Source organism: Melospiza melodia, unplaced genomic scaffold (genome assembly GCF_035770615.1).
Source record: "Melospiza melodia melodia isolate bMelMel2 unplaced genomic scaffold, bMelMel2.pri scaffold_18, whole genome shotgun sequence".
NCBI classification, from domain to species: domain Eukaryota; kingdom Metazoa; phylum Chordata; class Aves; order Passeriformes; family Passerellidae; genus Melospiza; species Melospiza melodia.
In genome coordinates this window covers 7,384,724-7,402,481 of record NW_026948525.1, presented here as the reverse complement: position 1 = coordinate 7,402,481, position 17,758 = coordinate 7,384,724, and the positions used below count along the sequence as shown (strand labels likewise).

The 17,758-nt window shown below is 51.6% G+C and overlaps 1 protein-coding gene and 1 long non-coding RNA gene across 2 annotated transcripts; one reads left to right on the top strand and one right to left on the bottom strand.

Moving 5' to 3' along the window:
- Window positions 1–700: 700 nt before the first annotated feature.
- On the top strand, window positions 701–10,606 carry LOC134433350 (olfactory receptor 14J1-like; the record flags this gene model as incomplete). Its single annotated transcript, XM_063182206.1, has 3 exons — window positions 701–1,162; window positions 9,878–9,930; window positions 10,438–10,606. Coding segments are annotated over 3 exons (684 nt in total), but the record flags the coding sequence as incomplete, so codon positions are not given.
- A 4,110-nt stretch (window positions 10,607–14,716) lies between these two features.
- LOC134433478 (uncharacterized) lies at window positions 14,717–16,676 on the bottom strand. The gene is made up of 2 exons (XR_010031562.1): window positions 16,564–16,676; window positions 14,717–15,180 (listed from the first exon to the last, which is right to left on the bottom strand). It is a non-coding gene; the product is annotated as an uncharacterized LOC134433478 (long non-coding RNA).
- Between the last annotated feature and the right edge of the window lie 1,082 nt (window positions 16,677–17,758).

The window sequence follows — 17,758 nt, the reverse complement described above, 5'->3', positions numbered from 1 at the left end:
TCCAGCCTCCTCAGGGTTGCTTTGACGTTGCCATCAGAGCCTGCAGAGCCAGAGCTGCCCCTGGGCAGTGCCAGTACTGGGAGGGGTCTGCAGGGCAGAGCTGAGCCCCCAGGGCTGGGCTGGGCTCTGGCAGGACTGGCAGGGCCCAGCCCTGGGCACAGGGAAGCAGCTGCTGGCAGGGACAGCTCCAGGCAGCAGAGCCCTGGGTAGGGAGTGTGTGGAATGTGCCCCCAAGCTGTGCTGGGATATTTAGGATCCTCTCCAAACCCAATTATTCCATGATTACTTTTTTAAAGATCCAAATGCCAAGGCACAGCAAATGTCCAACAGCAGCTCCATCAGCCACTTCCTCCTGCTGGCATTGGCAGACACGCGGCAGCTGCAGCTCCTGCACTTCTGCCTCTTGCTGGGCATCTCCCTGGCTGCCCTCCTGGGCAACGGCCTCATCATCAGTGCCATAGCCTGCGGCCACCACCTGCACACGCCCATGTTCTTCTTCCTGCTCAACCTGGCCCTCACTGACCTGGGCTCCCTCTGCACCACTGTCCCCAAAGCCATGCACAATTCCCTCTGGCACACCAGGAACATCTCCTACACAGGATGTGCTGCTCAGCTCTTTTTCTTTATGTTCTTTATGGGAGCAGAGTTTTCCCTCCTGACCATCATGTGCTACGACCGCTACGTGTCCATCTGCAAACCCCTGCACTACAGGACCCTCCTGGGCAGCAGAGCTTGTGCCCACATGGCAGCAGCTGCCTGGGGCAGTGCCTTTCTCAATGCTCTGCTGCACACAGCCAATACATTTTCCCTGCCCCTGTGCCATGGCAATGCCCTGGGCCAATTCTTCTGTGAAATCCCACAGATCCTCAAGCTCTCCTGCTCACAATCAAACCTCAGGGAACTTGGGCTCATTGTAGTTAGCCTTTGTTTATCATTTGGCTGTTTTGTGTTCATTGTTTTCTCTTACGTGCAGATCTTCAGGGCTGTGCTGAGGATCCCCTCTGAGCAGGGACGGCACAAAGCTTTTTCCACCTGCCTCCCTCACCTGGCTGTGGTGTCCTTGTTTATCAGCACTGGCACATTTGCTCACCTGAAGCCCCCCTCCATTTCCTCCCCATCACTTGATATATCAGTGTCAGTTCTGTACTCAGTGGTGCCTCCAGCCCTGAACCCCCTCATCTACAGCCTGAGGAACCAGGAGCTCAAGGCTGCAGTGCAGACAATGATGACTGGATGCTTTCAGAAACGTTGAAATGCTTGCCAATTTCTACAAATAAATGTAATAAAAATAATCTTTGATATTTCTGTTTGTTTTCATTTTGGAAGTTCTTTTTATTTGTTTTAATTTTTTCATATTATCTACAAATAAATGTAATTCTATGTGACATTTCTCATTATGTTTCTCTCCACCTTCCCTGTGGCCACAGCCCATTTCAATGGGGAGCTGCACTCTTGGTGGCTTTAAATGAACTAAAGGATCTCACAGCAAAGTTTTCTGCAGAGATGCCCTTTTGTTGCCTTCTCTGGAGCTGCAGCAGCAATGTCTGTGTGCAGAGCTGGGGCAGATCAGGGCTGGCCCAGCAGCTGTGCCCAGCAGCAGCAGCACTTGGTGTTGCCAGTGCTGCTGCCGTGGCCCTGCCCCGCTGCCCTGGTGGCCCTGGTGTTGCTGCAGGGCCTGAGTGCTCTCGGGGCCGGGCACAGCCCTGGGGGTGGCAGTGCTGGGGCTGCAGCAGGGACAGGCCAAGTAATATGAATAATTTGTAATATAAATAATTTGTAATATAAATAATCTTTGATAGTTCTTTTGGATTTGTTCTTTTCCCCCCTGTGTTTTAGTTTTTTAATATTGTCCACAAAGTAAAACCATTGTTTGAGCCATTTCTCATTTTGGTTCTCTGCACCTTTCCTGTGCCCACAGACTGTGTCAGTGAGGGGCTGTGCTCTTGGTGTCTTTAAAGGAGCTAAAGGATCTCCCAGCAAAGTTTTCTGCAGTGATCCCCTTGTGTTCCCTATTCTGGAGCTGCAGCAGCAATGTCTAAGTGCAGAGCTGGAGCCAGATCAGTGCTGAGCACATCAGCTCTGGTCCTGCTGGCCAGGAGCCATTGGCCTTCTTGCCCACCTGGGCACTCTGCTGGCTCATGTCAAGCCTGCTGTCCATCAGTCCCTGCAGGTCCCTTTCTGCCTGGCTGCTGTCCAGCCACTCTGTCCCCAGCCTGTAGTGCTGCAGGGGTTGCTGTGTCCAAAGTGCAGAACTCGGTACTTGGATTTGCTAAATCTCACATTGGTGGATTTGGGTTCTGGATCCAGCCTGTCCAGGGTCCTGTGCAGAGCTCTCCTATGCTCCCACAAAATCAACACTTACATCCAGCTTGGTGTCATCTGCAAAGATGTCCTTGGTTCCATGGGGCCTCTCATTGTCACAATGGCCTCCTTGTTACACCAGGCCCTGCACTGTCACACTGGTCTCCTTTGTTCCATGAGGCCATGCAGAGCAAAAATGGTCTCCTTGGTTCTGTGGGGCCCCAAAATGTGACAATGGACTACTTGTTTCCATGGGGCTTCACAGTGTCACAATGTTCTCGTTGGTGCCACAGTTTCACAGTGGCCCCTTGGTTTCATGGGGCCCAATGGTGTCACAGTTTCACAGTGGCCCCTTGGATCCATGGGGCCCCAGGGTGTCACAATGGCCTCATGGTCACATGAGGTCCCACACTGTCACCATGGTCTCTGTGGTTCCAGAAGTCCCCTCAGCGTCACAACAGACTCCTTGTTTCCACGAGGCCACACAGTGTCACATTATTCCAGATTCCTTGAGTCCCCATCGTGTCACAGTGGCCCCTTGTTTACACAGGATCCTGCAGTGTCCCGATGTCCCCTTGGTTCCACGAGGCCCCACAGTGTCACAATGGCCCCTTGGCTCCTCTCGGCCCTGGAGTCTCCCAATGGTGCCCTTGGTTTTGCAGTGCCAAAATGGTGAAACCCCTTGGTTACTCGAGGCCCTGCAGTGTCACAATGGCCTCTGTGGTCCCACAAGGACTCACAGTGTCACAGTGCACTCTCTGGGTCCATTTGGCCCCGGAGCACAACAATGGACCCCTGGTTCTATGGGGCTGCACAGTGTCACCATGGTCCAATTAGTTCCACAAGGCCCTGCAGTGTCACAATGGCCCCAGAGTGTCCCAATCATCACAGAGTGACAGAATCAAATAGGCTGGAAAAAACTTTTGGATCATCAAGTCCAACCAATGTCCTAACACTGCCTTGTCACCCAGACCATGCCACTAAGTGCCACTGGAGAGGGACAGTGACTCTGCCACCTCCCCCCCTGGCCAGCCCCTTCCAATGCCCACTCATCCATTCTGTGAAGAACTTCTTCCTATTGTCCAGTCTGAACCTCCCCTGGTGCAGTTTAAGGCTGTGTCTTCTTGTCCTGCCCTCCAGCAGATCCACACTCACACCCAGCTTGGTGCCATCTGCAATTTGTGAATGGGGGACTCGATCCCCTGACCCAGATCACCAGTGAAGATATTAAACAGGACTGGGCCCAGCACAGATCCCTGGGGGACACCACCAGTGCCTGGATACCAGCTGGGTGCAAACCATCCCCACCACTCTCTGGGCCCAGCCTCCAGCCAGCTCTTAAATCTGCCAGTGAGGAGGGAACCTGCCCAAGCCGTGGGCTGCAGCTTTTCCAGGGAATGCTGTCAGAGACAAAGTCAAAGGCTCTGGTGGAGTCCAGACAGACACATACACAGCCTTTCCTTCATCCACAGGTGGGTCACCTGGTCATAAAAGGAGACCAGGTTGATCAGGCAGGATCTGCCACCCCTAAATCCATGCTGGCTGTCTCTGGTCCCTCAGCCATCCTGTGATGGCACTCAAGGTGATCTGTTCCATAACCTTGCTGGGCACCCAAGTCAACCTGACAGGCCTGGAGTTCCCCAGCTCCTCCTTCCAGCCCTGCTTGGGGATGGGCTCACACTGGCACCTCCAGTGCTCTGGGACCTCCCCACTGAGCCAGCACTGATGGTAAATGATGGAGAGCAGCTTGGGGAGCTCATCCACAGCTCCCTCATCCCCCTGGGATGGACCCCATCCAATCCCCATACCTGTGAGCATCTGAGTGGCTCAGCAGGTCACCAACTGCTTCCTCCTGGATTACAGGGGGGCTGTTCTGCTCCCTGTGGCCATCTACCAGCTCAGGAGAACACTTGTCCTGAGGACAACCTGTCCTAATATTGAAAATTGAGATAAACAAGGTGTTAAGTAGCTCAGCCTTTACCTCATCTTTAGTTACTATCTTCTCCACTGCATCCAATAAAGAGTAGAAGTTCTCCTTATCCCATTGTTTGCTATTAATTTATTTATAGAAATATTTTCTATTACTTTTCATGGAAGTGTCCTAGTTAAACTCTAATTTAGCTTTCACATCAAAACTTTTCTTTCTGCATGACCTTACAACATCCTCAAACAATTCCTAAGTTGCCTGACTTTCTATCTAAAGGTGATGCTCACTCTTTTTTCCCCTGACTTCCCACAAAAGCTCCATGGGCAGCCACGCCAGTCATTTTCCTTACCAGCTCCTCTTTTGCCACACTGGGACAGGCAGCTCCTTCCCCCTTAAGATTACTTTCTTGAAATGTGCCCATCCTTCCTGGACCCCTTTGTTTTTAAGGGATGTTTCTCTTAAAAAAATCATGACCTGATTTGGTACTCCCCAAATCTGCATCCTAAACAGGCCAAAGTCTGCCCTTCCTAATTCCAGTGCAGAAGTTTTGTTGTTGCCCCTCCTTCTTTCACAGAACATTGAACACTTCATTATTTCATAGTCACTGTGCCCCAGGCAGCCTCTGAGCCCCACATCTGCCACCAGCCCTTCTCTGTTTGTGAACAACAGCAGACAGAGCTTTCCTTGGCAGTGGGAGTGTTACCAAAAATTCTGTAAAACAGAAAACTCCTTAACACCAATGTAGCATTAAGAAGCAGAATTTTTTATTCAGGGGGATGCATGGGGGAGAGCTCCTCTCAAAGCTGTGCATGCTGAGAACAGGGAAGTTTCTCTTTATTTTCTGTATTTTGCACATATATTCATTGATTGTCCTGGACTAAACATACATATGATAATCATTTCCCCAAAATCATTAACACGTTTCCCCTCCCCTTTTGCATGCGTTCTTCTGTCCTGGGGGTCTCCTGGTGGTCCCTGGTGCTCGTGGACCCCAATGTTCCAGTGGGCCTGGCTGAGCTGGCAGGACACTGAGGCTGCTGAACTTCCAGTTCCCCTTCTCACACAATGGGCACTGTGTGGTTTCCACAGGCCTGGAGTTTGGAGAACAAGATCCAGGTGTCAGTTCACCTGGTGTAGACAATTTATCATCTGGTAACATGAGGTCACAGAGTGAGCTGTGACATCACAGAGTGGGATATGTGAGGTCATTGAGCATCTATGACATCATAGACTGTCTCTGTGACATCACAGAGCCAGCTGTGACATCACTGGGCAGAGATCTGACATCACAGAGCAGATGCTGACATCAGAGATTTGGTTGTGACATCAGAGTCCAGCTCTGTGACATAAGAGAATGGGCTGTGACATCACAGTACAGCCTGTGACATCCCAGAGGGGCTGTGTGACATCCCAGCAGTGCTGTGTCAGGTCACTGGGTTGGTCACTCTGCCCCAGCTCCCCCTCACAGTTTCTCCCAACAAGTCCAATGCTGTTCATGCCCAGCAGGGTCCCTGTCCCCCAGGATCCCCCCGGCCCACCTGGAGCCACAGCCTCCACCAAAGGATGTTCCACAGGATCCACCCCAGAGCCTGACAGGGGACAAGGGGCCAGGGCTGTGTGACCAGGACATCAAGGACGGGGATTATCCAGGTCACTGTGGCCTGGGTTGGGTTGCCAAGCGCAGGAAAGATGTCTGGCAGCTGGAGCAGGGTCTGGGAAGGGCCTCCAAGGTGGGGCTGGAGCCCTTGGGCTGTGAGCAGAGGCTGAGGGAGCTGGGCTGGTCCAGCCTGGAGCAGGGAAGGCTGAGGGGCTCCTCATCCCAGCCTGGCAGTGCCAGCCAGGAGGGGATGGAGAACACAGAGTCAGGCTCTTTACCGGGGGGCTGGGGGGAGACAAAAGCCAATGGGTGGAAGGAGAAAGAGGGGAGATCAGCCAGGGCAGGAGGAGATGAAATGAGTGGGGCTGGTTTCAGCATTTCCTCAACACCAAGAGCAGCCTGACTTCCCTTTTCCATCCATAGATTCGCAAATCAGGAATTGTTTGAGCTGCTCTGTCCTCAGTCCAGGATGAGCATCCTGATACAAGAACTTAATTGTGTTTATATCTATCACAGAACCACATTTGTCTAAAAATAATTTTAGTATGGAAATCACTTGTGGATGGTGGACTCATCAGATGCTGCAGGGACATTGCACATAGCTCAGGGAAGAGTGAGATTGTTATTAAATTGTTTCCTGTTCAACTGTGGTCTTTTGGCCATAAAGAGAAACTTTCTGTGCCTCTGAGTCTCACCAGTTCCTGACCCCCAAAGGACACAAACCTGATGAGTTGTGGTTCCCACTCCAGTGGTGGCACTTGGACCTCCCTCCACACCCAGAGCAGAGCTCCCTTGTCCCAGAGAGTCCCTGGCAATGCAGGGATGAAGGAAAAAAGACAGGCTATGGGGATCGGGGCAGGGAACAGCCAGGGATTTGGAGCCTGGTTGTGAGCCCAGGGCAGGACCCGGCCCTTGGCCTTGGTGAACCTCATCCAATTTTCCTGGGCCCATGGATGTCTCCAGCCTGTCCAGATCCCTCTGCAGAGCTTCCTGTCCTTCAGCACAGCCACACTCCCACCCAGCTTGGGCTCACCTGGGAACTGACTGAGAGTGCCCTCGATGGCCACATCCAGATCAGCAATAAAGAGATTTCACTGACTGGGCCCCAATCCTGAGCCTTGGGGACACCCCTGGATGTGACTCCATTCCTCAGCTGCTCTGACTGCCAGGGGTTGGGTGAGGGAAATGGTGGGGATGCGTGCCAGGGATGTGTGCCAAGGCCTGAACCCCAGCCCCTGGCCAGGCAGATCCTGTCCCGCCCTCCTTGCTCAGGGCTCTTCCCGGGATGGGCACTGGCATGTGGGCATGTGCAATGGCAAGGGCAGGAGCATGGGGCGGCCCCTGCCAGGCTGCTGAGCAGGAACAAGGAGGCAATGAGGCCCCAGGCCTGCAAGGGTCAATTGTCCCCTCCTGGCCCCAGGGCCAGCAGCCATGGCCAAAGTGCTGCCCAAGTTGGCTCTGGCAGGGCTGTCTTGCAGCTGCTGCCCATCCCTGTGCCCTGTGCAGCCCAGGCTGTCCCACGGTGTCCCTGCCCTGCGCCTCTGTCCCTGCAGGCTGTCGGCATCCCCTGGCTGCTCCACCTGGCTGGGTCCTTCCTTTGCTGACAGCTCTGCCTCCTGCCTGCCCCTGCCTGCCCACACAGAGCCTTGGGCTGCTCCAGGCTCCTGCTGGGAACGTGCTGCACTACAGCCCTGCCCTGCCAGGGAAATTCCTTTCTCCTGGTGCCAGTCTGGGCCTCCCCAGCTGCCCTTGGCATTAATTCTTTCTTTCTCTGGCTGTTTTCCACTATGTCAAAAGGATCCACCATCCCTGAAATCTCCCTTTAAACACTCTCATGGCTCTGCTCCACTGTCCTCAGTCTCCACCTCACTGAGCACAGAGCTCCTTTGTCCCTATACAGTGCTCATATGCCCAAGGCCTCCAAACCCCTCATTGGGACATCTCTGGGCCCTCTCCAAGGTGTTTCCAAATGAAAACATTCAGATCATTGTCTAAGAAAATCACCAGAGGACAGGGCCAGCCTGAACTGACTGTCCTGGTTACTTTTGTGTGGGAGCAATCCTTGGATATATGGAATTTGGGAGGCCAAATTCTAATTTTGGCCATGGTCCCTGGACAAGAAGGCTGGTTCTTTTCCATAGGAATAAAGGAACAGAGCCCCTCTGTTTCAGGGGCAGATGAGAAGTGACCACCAGAGGCCAAGGCCAGCCAGGGCTGGCAGGTTTTGTTTTGCAAGATACCCTTGCATAGAGGAAATCTTTTAGGGAGAGTACCAGTTTTGGCAATGGGCATCTGAAAAGTGAGACAGTTCTTTTCCACAGCAAGGAAAGCACGGAGGCAGCCCTTGACTTCCCAAGATCAGCCAGAGCTGTCATGTGGCCCCTGGGAGGCCAAGCCCGCCAGAGCTGTTCCATGTTCCCTGGATTCCATGAGGCCCCACAGTTTCCCAATGGTCCTTTGCTTCCAGGTGGCCCTTGGGGACGTGGTTTTGCGGTGATGATGGTGCTGCCAGGGTGCCGGTGGCACTGGGTGAGTGTCAGGGTCTCTTCCCACCTCGATGACTCTGGGATTCCCTGCTGAGCGCTCTGGCACCAATCATGTCCCACGTGTGCTGTTTAGGGCTGGCCTTAGCAGTGACTGTGGGGACAGACAGTGGCAGCCCATCTGCCACAAGATCTGCCAGCCTTTGGGCCCTGCCTTCTCCTTCAGACAGCTGCAAGAGGTTGACTTCAGCCCAGTCATCCTCCTCCTCCTCCTCCCACAACAAGGGAATGGGCCTGAAGCTGAAGATGCTGTTACCTTCACAGCAGTCCTGTGGCAGGTCTGTGCTGCTGTTGTCTTCTGCCGTGGAATCCTCTCAGAGTTCTCTGAGCTCTGGTTCACTGCAGTTTTCTCAGCTGTAGAGGTCTTGGGAGCTGCTGAACTCTCCTTGGGACAGCTCTGGCTCTGCTCCACCTTGGCACTCTTGGCAAAGCTCAGTCTGGCTGTAGGATTCCTAGTCTTCATCATTGCCAGTTGAGGTGCCCGCCTCACTCTCCTTCTCTGCCAGCACTGAGCCCTGCTCTGCCTCTTCCAGCTGCTCCCTGGGGATTTGGGCTCCCAGTGGGCTGGGTGAGGGGCTGGGGGGAAGCAGGGGCTGTCTGGAGCAGGGACTGGGCTCTGTATCCCTGCTGATGGCACCTCCTCTCTGGGGGCAGGAGAATGTGCCTGCTTCTCCTGGCTGTTCACACTTCCTTCCCCTCACTGGCTCAGCTTTGGCTCAGTCACCTCCTTTTCCATTGGGGGCAGCTCCTGGACAGTTGCCCTTTGCTGCCCCTGGTAGGGCTGTTGCTGTGCCCCATCTCCCCACAGCACCCTCACAGCCGCCTTCCACTGCTGCAACTCGTAGGCACTCCTTGCTCTGCATGGGGACGCTTCCTTGGCTGCCATTGCGGGCACCGACTGGGAGAATTCACAGCTTGTCGCCTCTTCTCTCAGGCCAAGCTCTCGGGCCCCAGCATCTCCCCACTTGTTATCTCTCTCAGGTTTCTTCTCTTCCTCCTCCTCCTCAGTGTCTGACCATGGCCAGGCTGAGGCACCCACTGCCCCCACCAAGTGCCCGCTGAGGGCCTGGTCTTGCCCCTAGCTGGGCAGGGGGCTGGGTGACTGGAAGGAGTTGAGCTTTGTCTTGCTCTCTTCCATCTCAGAGCTCCTGTAGCACGGACAGATCCCGGGAGCTGCTTCCTTCTAAGAGAGTAGCTGTCACGGGACTGGCCACCCCAGGGCTCTGTGCCCCTTCTATACACCCTCAGTCACGGTGGGGCTCTCTGATGTCACAATGGTCTCTGGGCACCACCATGTCTTGCATCATCAAGGGCCCTGTGTCACAAAGGGCCACACCCAGTGCCCCTTCAGCAGCTGAGCCCACTGGAAGCTGCATGGAGAAGCCCCTGGCCTTGGGCACTTGCAGCTCTTGCTGTGCCCAGGCCCTTCCCACAGTCCCACCGTGCACCCACTGTGTCATGGTCCTACTTGACAGGCTGACCTGCACCCTCAGAGCCCTGCCTTGGCAGAGTAAGCTGCTGTGGGCACGAGCCATTGGCCAGATGGACGCAGCCAAGCACTTGTGGGCAGTGGCTCCTTGTGCAGCTTTAGACTGGGCATAGGGGACTGTTGAGAGTTTTTGCAGATTGAGGAGTTCTTGCTAGACAATGGCCATATTCAGCTGATGCACAATCCAGCCTGCTAGTACTAATGGACAATGGACACATCCACAAACAATGAATAATGGACATATTCAGAAATGGGGCCGGTATATCCTTGAAGAAGATACAAGAAGAAGAGTTGTTAAGACTCAGAAGGTTTGTCAGCAAGCTTGGGAAAGTAAGAAAAAAGTGAGCCATGGTTGGGCCAGACGACCACAGCAAGACGCATGAAAAATTAGGTGATCCAAGCCACATTCTAATTTAGACGCGTGAGCAGCTAGGATTAACCAATCATGTATTAGCTAGAGATGCATGGACAGTAGAGATTTATTATAAATATAGTCTTTTTAGGGATAATAAATTTGGCTTCACTGGATCATATTGGTTATGGTGTGATATCCCTGAACCTCCACACCCTGCCTTTCTAGTGAGAACACGGGCAGGCGCAATGTCACAGCACTAAAGGGACTCGAGGTTGGCAATTTGGCTGCTGTGCAGAGGATCGGAGCCAACCCTCGAGGAGCGGAGAAGCTGGTTGAAAGTATCCTCACTGCCCTGGGGAGAGGGAAAGGTTACTGGAGCTCCGGTCGTAGATGACTTGAATCTCACTGATCAAGGTGAGCGGCCGGGGAGGAGATGGGGTCTGAATATGAAAGGGAAGGTGTTCAGAAACTCCTCCAACATATCCTCTCTAAGAGAGAACAAAAGTATGATGCTTCCAATTTGAAGGGACTACTGCACTGGAATTGGGACCATAATCTCATAGCAGGAGCACAGGTTTCTTTTGAGATTTTGACATGGGAAGCTGTGGGGCGAATGCTGTGGGATAGCATTGCATCTAGTGGGAGTGAGGGAAAAGGGGTGTCTAAATATGCTATTTTGGTGAAAATTATCATAGAGGTGTTGCAAGCCTTAAAGGCAGAGAGGAAAGCTGCTGCTGTGGCTTGTGCAGCCCTTGCCCCCAAGTCAGAACAGCCTCAGGCATTTCCAGTAACTTCAGTTCAGCAACAGTTTTCTACCACCTTAGATATTCCCTCACGCAGCCTACAACCCCTCAGCTCAGAATCGAGCATTACACCAACTGCTCCTCCAGCTCAGAGCGAGAATGAGGAAGCTGCTGCCTCTTCGGGGGGGTTAGCCTGCAGACCAAAGGACAGTTGTACTCAGAGTTAAAAAGCTGAACCACAGAAACGAAATATGCTGTTAGTGAAAAGGATAAGGAAGGAGATGTTATTATGAATAGTGCTTCTATTGAAGAGGATTTAAAATCTTTAGTGGACAATTTGCAAAAATTGGTAATTCAAAAAAAGGATTCTATTGGAAAAAGGCTCCCAATATTACCAGTTAGATTGTGCATGGGCCAGTCTGACCCTCGCTGCTGGGCCAAAGGCAGCAACTGCGGTGTATCACCCCAGAGATACCTTGGCTTGCTGGTGGTTGCAGCTGGGCACTGAACAAGTCCAGGCTTGTTAAGAACCCCGTTTACCTCAGGAGGAATAGCTTCAGGCGATGGTCAAGAGAAAAAGGAGAGGATTCTGCTGGAGGGTTTAATGTCCAGAGGTTTATTCCATGGTTACAGAGGTCTGAACGTGAGCAACTGCTCCAACAGAACAAGGACCGCATGCCCTGATCACCTTTTTAAGCTCAGGGACAGGGGGAGGGGAGGTACAGGTGAGCCACCAACCAGGTGAGAGGGGCAGGGTCTCAGGGGAAGATGACACCCAGAAAGGCCAATGACCTCTGGGCACAGGGGCATCCTTTGAACTTGACCAACCACACGACGCCTTGCTGGAATGTTAAGCCTGATTGACAGGACTCACTCAGCATGGGGGCAAGGGGGAAAGGAGAGAGGCAAGGCACACCTGGGGGAATGACCTGGAAGGCCAAAATGGGACATTACAGCACACCACAACAGGATTCAGTTGTCTCCAAAACAGACTATTCTTTTGAGAAAATGGACATGTCAATGATAGTAGGTTCAGACAGACAACCAGGAAAGCGGTTACCACCCTCTCAGTTTGTCTCTGAGCCAGCATTCTTGCCGGTTAAACGAAATCCTCCTTGTCGTGCTCTAAAGAATGTGGAATTAGAGTTGGAATGTGACCCTGAAATAGAAGCAGCTCAACAACTAAAGTAGAAAAAAGTTATTCCAGAAGCTTATTGTAGAAGGGACTTTTCTCTCCAATGATATAGAGGCTTTTCCTGTAGTAACTAATGCTGCAAGTAGAGTTTGAGAACCTTTTGATTGGAAGATTTTAGAAAAATTGAGAGCAGCAAATCCCAATGTGCACAGTCACTTCTGCAGTATATTTTTACATCTAACACATTAATTCCAGCTGATATGCATATCCTAATAAGACTTATAATGCCACCCCATCAGCAGGTGAAGTTTCATAAAAGCTGGGAGAAAAAGTGTGCTCAAGAAGCAGCAAGACCTAGAGTGCAGGGTGATCCTCTGTATGGTTTAACAGCACAACAGTTACTTGGCAAGGGGCCCTGGGCTACTGCCACTGCCCAGGCTAGGAGCATTGATCAAGTCTTACAGATGAGCCAACAACTAGCATATAATGCTGTCCTTGCACTTCCAGATAAGTTACACCCCATGTCTTCTACACAAATTCACCAAAGAAGAATGAAGACTTTGATAAATTCTTAGAAAAATTGCATGAAGCTATCTATAATCATTCTGATTTAAATTCAGACACAAAGATAAAATTGTATGGACTTTGGGATCATTACTCCATTCCAAATGGCTTTCCCTTCAGTCACAAGAGCCTTCCATCTCTTCCAAAAATTGCCTGCTGAATCTCTTCTGCTCTCTTCCAAATCTGTCCGCTACTCCAGCATAACCCTTGAAGCACGGACAGATGACTCTTCAACTAATTATAGTAGAAAAGAAGGGTATTTATTGCAGCCCTGGACACATGTGAACTAGTTTCCAAAGACATGTGCAAGGAGCTGCAGACTCCTGTTCTCTATTTCTACAGAAATGGTTTTACTTTGGGTTTCTAAGGACCCATAATACATAATTATTACCTGCCTGCTTCGCATTTTTATCAGCTGAATATCTATTGCAGCTGCACAATTGTATTCCCTTAACTGGATTGGTGGGATTTTGAAATGAGGGAGTGGTTGCATGGGAGGAAGAAAGCAGTCTTCCTCATGGTGAACTCTCCTCCCATGGCCAGTTGGCAAGACCTTTTGACCTGCTGCTCATGGTCCAAGCCTCTCCTAACTGTTCAATTATTCTTAAGGCAAGGTCTTTCTATGGTCTCAGCTTCTTCACAATTGCTTCCTCTATCCCTGTCACTCCTAGCTTTATGTTCCTAATATATTTGGTACTCTTTAACTAAGGCACATGATTTCTGCTACCTGTATTACTAACTTAGCTTCTTACCTCATTTTAAAATCTTAACTAAAATATGCAATCTTCTACTATCCCAATTCTATTCCCAGCTGGGCCCTCGACCCATCTGCACTTTTCAATTATCCTCATTACATTTTCAGCTAACCCCTTGACTCACCTCAGGCACATCCCTGACTGCCTCTCTCCCAGCAGCTCAGAGCTGCACTGCACAGCGCTTGCTGTGCGACAGAGAGCACAAAGCAGGCTGGCCTGGTGGGCCTGAATATTTCTGCCAAACACTCTGCATCTCACCTTTGCTCTGGCTCAGTGCTGAACTGCAGGTTTGCAGGTGCTTCCTCCCAGAGCTGCGTGAGGCGCTGGCTCCTGCAGATGGGCCCTGCCAAGCTGTCCCTGCCTCACGCTGGCCTCGCTTCCCCTGGCACAAGTGCCGGGCCTGAAGGAGCTGCCCTGTGCTCCAGCCTGCCGAGCAGCCCGGCTCCCTGCCCCGGTGCCCAGAGTGCTGCACACACTGCTGGCCTTTGCCAGGAGTTGCAGGACAGCCGGCAGAAGAGGAGGAATCCTCAGGCAGCCCAGCGGCCCACGGCTGCCCTTGGCCTTTCTCTGCTCCTGGGCACACTCCAGACGGCCATGGCCTCCAGGCCGGGCTGTGCCCAGCACGGCTGCGCTTCCTCTCGGCAGCAGCCAGCTGCCACCTGGGCTCTGAGAGCGGAGGATTCGCCCACTCCCAGCAAGAGGCACCCAGTGCCCGGCTGCTGCCTCTTGCAGCTCCAAGGGCCTCCTTCCAGCCTGCCTCTGCTGGGGCTCAGGCTGCTCCAGCCTCTGCCGGGGCTCTGCTGGGGCTCCAGCCCGGGCAAGGCCGGGCCCGCTCTCACCTCACAGGTGCTGACAGCTCTGCACCACAGGAGACCTTCCCGAGCACCCTCTCTGATCTTTCTGCTTTCTCACTTGAGCAAGGCTCTCCTCCAGCCAAAGAGATTATTGCGCTTAGGGATACAAATCCAAGTGGCAGGAACCCCATTGCTCTCCAGTCACAGCTGAAGGCCTGCATCTGCACAAGATGTTTGGGCTGCCTCATTCTTCTTTTGGTTTTGCCTTCAAATGCCATTGCCCTTTCTTCCTCAACTAGAAATACCACAGCTGTGCCATAACCAGCCAGTGGGTCATATTCCAAAGGCAGTGCGGTCTGGAGAGGATGAATGAAGAAGAGCCCTCCTCACTTATGAAACCATACAAAAAAAGCCATATGTGTGACTTAGTACCAATAAAAAACAATTGGTAATTCAGAAAAAAAATGTTGAATTTTCTGAAGGGGTCAGAAGGAGGAGAATCTTCCAAGTGAGTTGATGTTTCAGAAACTTTATTAATTACAACTCTAATCTATAATTCTATGCTACAAATCTCTTTAGCAACCCTACTCTACAATCCTACTCTAAACTGGTAACAGAGATAAGTTCTTGACATGATTGCTATGTTCTCGTCTCCTAGGGTTAGGGTTAGGTTTAGGCTTAGGCTTAGGCTTAGGCTTAGGTTTAGGCTTAGGCTTAGGCTTAGGTTTAGGCTTAGACTTAGGTTCAGGTTTGGGTTTAGGTTTAGGCTTTGGCTGAGGCTTAGGGTTGGGGTTAGGGAAAGGGTAAGGGAAAGGGTAAGGGATAGAGATAGGGATAGGGTTAGGGTTTGGGTTAGCATTTAAGGTTAGGGTTAGGTTTTAGGTTTAGAGTTTAGGGTTAGGGTTATTCGTCTTCTTCACTGAGTTGATGACTTGTGCCAGGATGAATGCTGGCTTGGCTGAAGTTACAAATGGATGCTGTCCACCGGAAAAAAAAAAAAAAAAAACAAAAAACAAAGAACAGTGAACCATTACTTTCCAAGCTCATTGCTTCAGGGACTCAATCAGGATACATCAAGTTCCTGGAAAGACCCAGAAAGAGGAGCAATGGGACCATCTGCTCCCCAGTCATCCCCAATGTGCAAGACCTTGCCATCACAGGCAAACCTGGCCCAGAATCCCACTCATCTGTTTATTGTGATGTCTTCATCATGCTGGGATTTTTGCCCTGCCAGCGCTCTAGAAATGGTGCTTTCTGTCATGGGGTTTTCTTCCTTTCAGGAAACTCCAATGACTCACATAGGGCCCTGCCTTTGAAAGACAGGCACTGTGCTGATTCCCACAGGGACAGGAAGCACTGTCTGCCTTTCCATGCCCTGCCCCTCGTGTGCTGGATGGCACCTTCCTTCTCAGAAAGGCCAGCCCAGTGGCACTGGGCCCTGCAGTTCCCTCTCTGCCACACAACCTGGTAGTAACCCTGGCACAGTTCCCATCTGCTTGAGCGTGCCAGGCAGCAGATGGGGCTGGGACAAGTCCCTCCCAGCTGTCCCTGTTTGCATGGCAGAAACCTCTGAGGGTGGGCTGGGGGGCACCAACCAGGGCCCCTCAGAGGCTCACAGTGAGCCCCCCACAGCCCCTCCTGCCCACAGCCAAATCTCTGACCCCCAGGCTGGGACTGGCTTCCTTGGGTTCCTCCACCACCATTTCATGTCTCTGTACCCTGCATTGCTCTACTTCAATTCTTTTGCCATTAGATAAAACTGAATACGTCACCAAATCACAAAAGAGGGCAACAGACACAGTCAGAGGACAGAGCACCTCTCCTCACAGGAAATGCAGAGGGAGCTGGAGTTATTCAGTTTTGTGAAGGACAGGCCCCAGGGAGACTTTATTGCCACTTTCCAAGACTTCACAGTGGCTTTGAAGAAAGTGGGGGACATCTTTTTTAACAGGACCAGTTACAATAGGATATGGACAAATATTTTTAAACACTAAGGGCATCTAATCAGAGTAGGTCTAAGGAAGAACTTGTGTACTCAGAGCATGGTGCCACACTGGCACAGCTTGCCCCAAGAGCTTGTAGGTGCCCCATCCCTGCAACCATTCCGGCTCCGGTGGCAATGGGCTCTGAGCAACCTGATCTCTTTAAAGATGTCCCTGCTGATTGCAGGACACTTGCACCAGAGGACATTTACAGGGCCCTGCCAGCCCAGCCCAGTCTAGGATTCCTCACCATTTTCATTTGAAGAGCAGCAAGAGTGGAGGTGAGGAGGAAGGGGGCTCATCTGCTGCCTTGGGCTTGAGTGGAGGAGGAGCCCATCCCTCAGAGCCTGTTTCACCTGCAGCCCCTTCACATTTTACCTGCAGGAGCTCCTTGGCAGACCAGCGCTGCTCCTCGTCTGTCTGCAGGCAGCAGCTCAGGAAGTCACACAGCAAAGCCGAGAGGAGCTTGGGCTGCCGCAGCTGTGGAGTCCCTACTGTGGCTATCAGGTATGTAGCCTGGAGAGAAAGGAGACACCAGGCTCCACCTCCTGCATTCACATCTCTAAGGCTCTCCCAGATCCCTTTGTTTAACCTCTGTTCTTCAGTGGCAGTTTCTGCCCTGGCACAGACCCAGAGATGACTTTCCTTTACCAACCAAAAACCCAAACCCCGATGCAGCCACAGCTTTTCCACCATCCTGCAGATCTTGCCTTGGCAGCTGAGTTCATTGCCTGACCTAGTTAGTGGGAACTACATCAGCAAAAGGACATTTGCTTCTCTGAGGATTCATGCCAGCTTGAGATGGTTTTTGGAAGAGGGACTTTGCTATACTAACTAATTTCAAGGGTTAGTACATGAAAGGCATCTCTGCACTGCTTGTTGGTCCTTTAAGCGCACGTGCCCTAGAACAAAACTCATCAAGCTTTTTGTGCTGTTCTTGAAAACAATGGGAATTGGAAGAAAAGAAAGGAAATCCATCAGTTAATACCCAGGTAGTGAAACAAAAATTTACAATCTCCTCTTCAACACAGACACATTAAGATGCCTGCACAAATGTATTGGGATGAAAATGCCTGCTTGGGCACACAGGAGCCACTTGCAGCTCTGTCTCTCAGCAGTCTGAAAATTTCAGCTTCCCATTTTTGCAGCCAAAGAAAAATTGTCTAGGTCAGAAGAAGGAGAGGTTCCATCCCTATGGACACCCTCTAGTCATTTGGCTGCTCAAGTCAATGCATTAATGGTAGGCCCATGCCAGAAAGTGCCAGGAAACAAACAGGAGGTTTTGGCAGGCTCTCCACATCACCAGGCTCTGGCTTGGTGACGTGCAGAATGTTGCTTGGGCTAGGAGAGAAACACGGTCACTGAGTGTTTCAGCAGCACTGCACAAGAAGCAGAAGAGACTCTGTGCATTACACCCTCATGCCCATGTTTTCCAGTGAGAAGAAACTGCACACAGGGTTAGGTTCCTCTCTAAAAACCACGGTTTTAGAAACTTTGTTGGGTTTGGGTTTCCTTCCTTCATTTCTGGAAAGATAACAACACTTTTAAGATGCTTTTTCCCTGTTATTAAGGC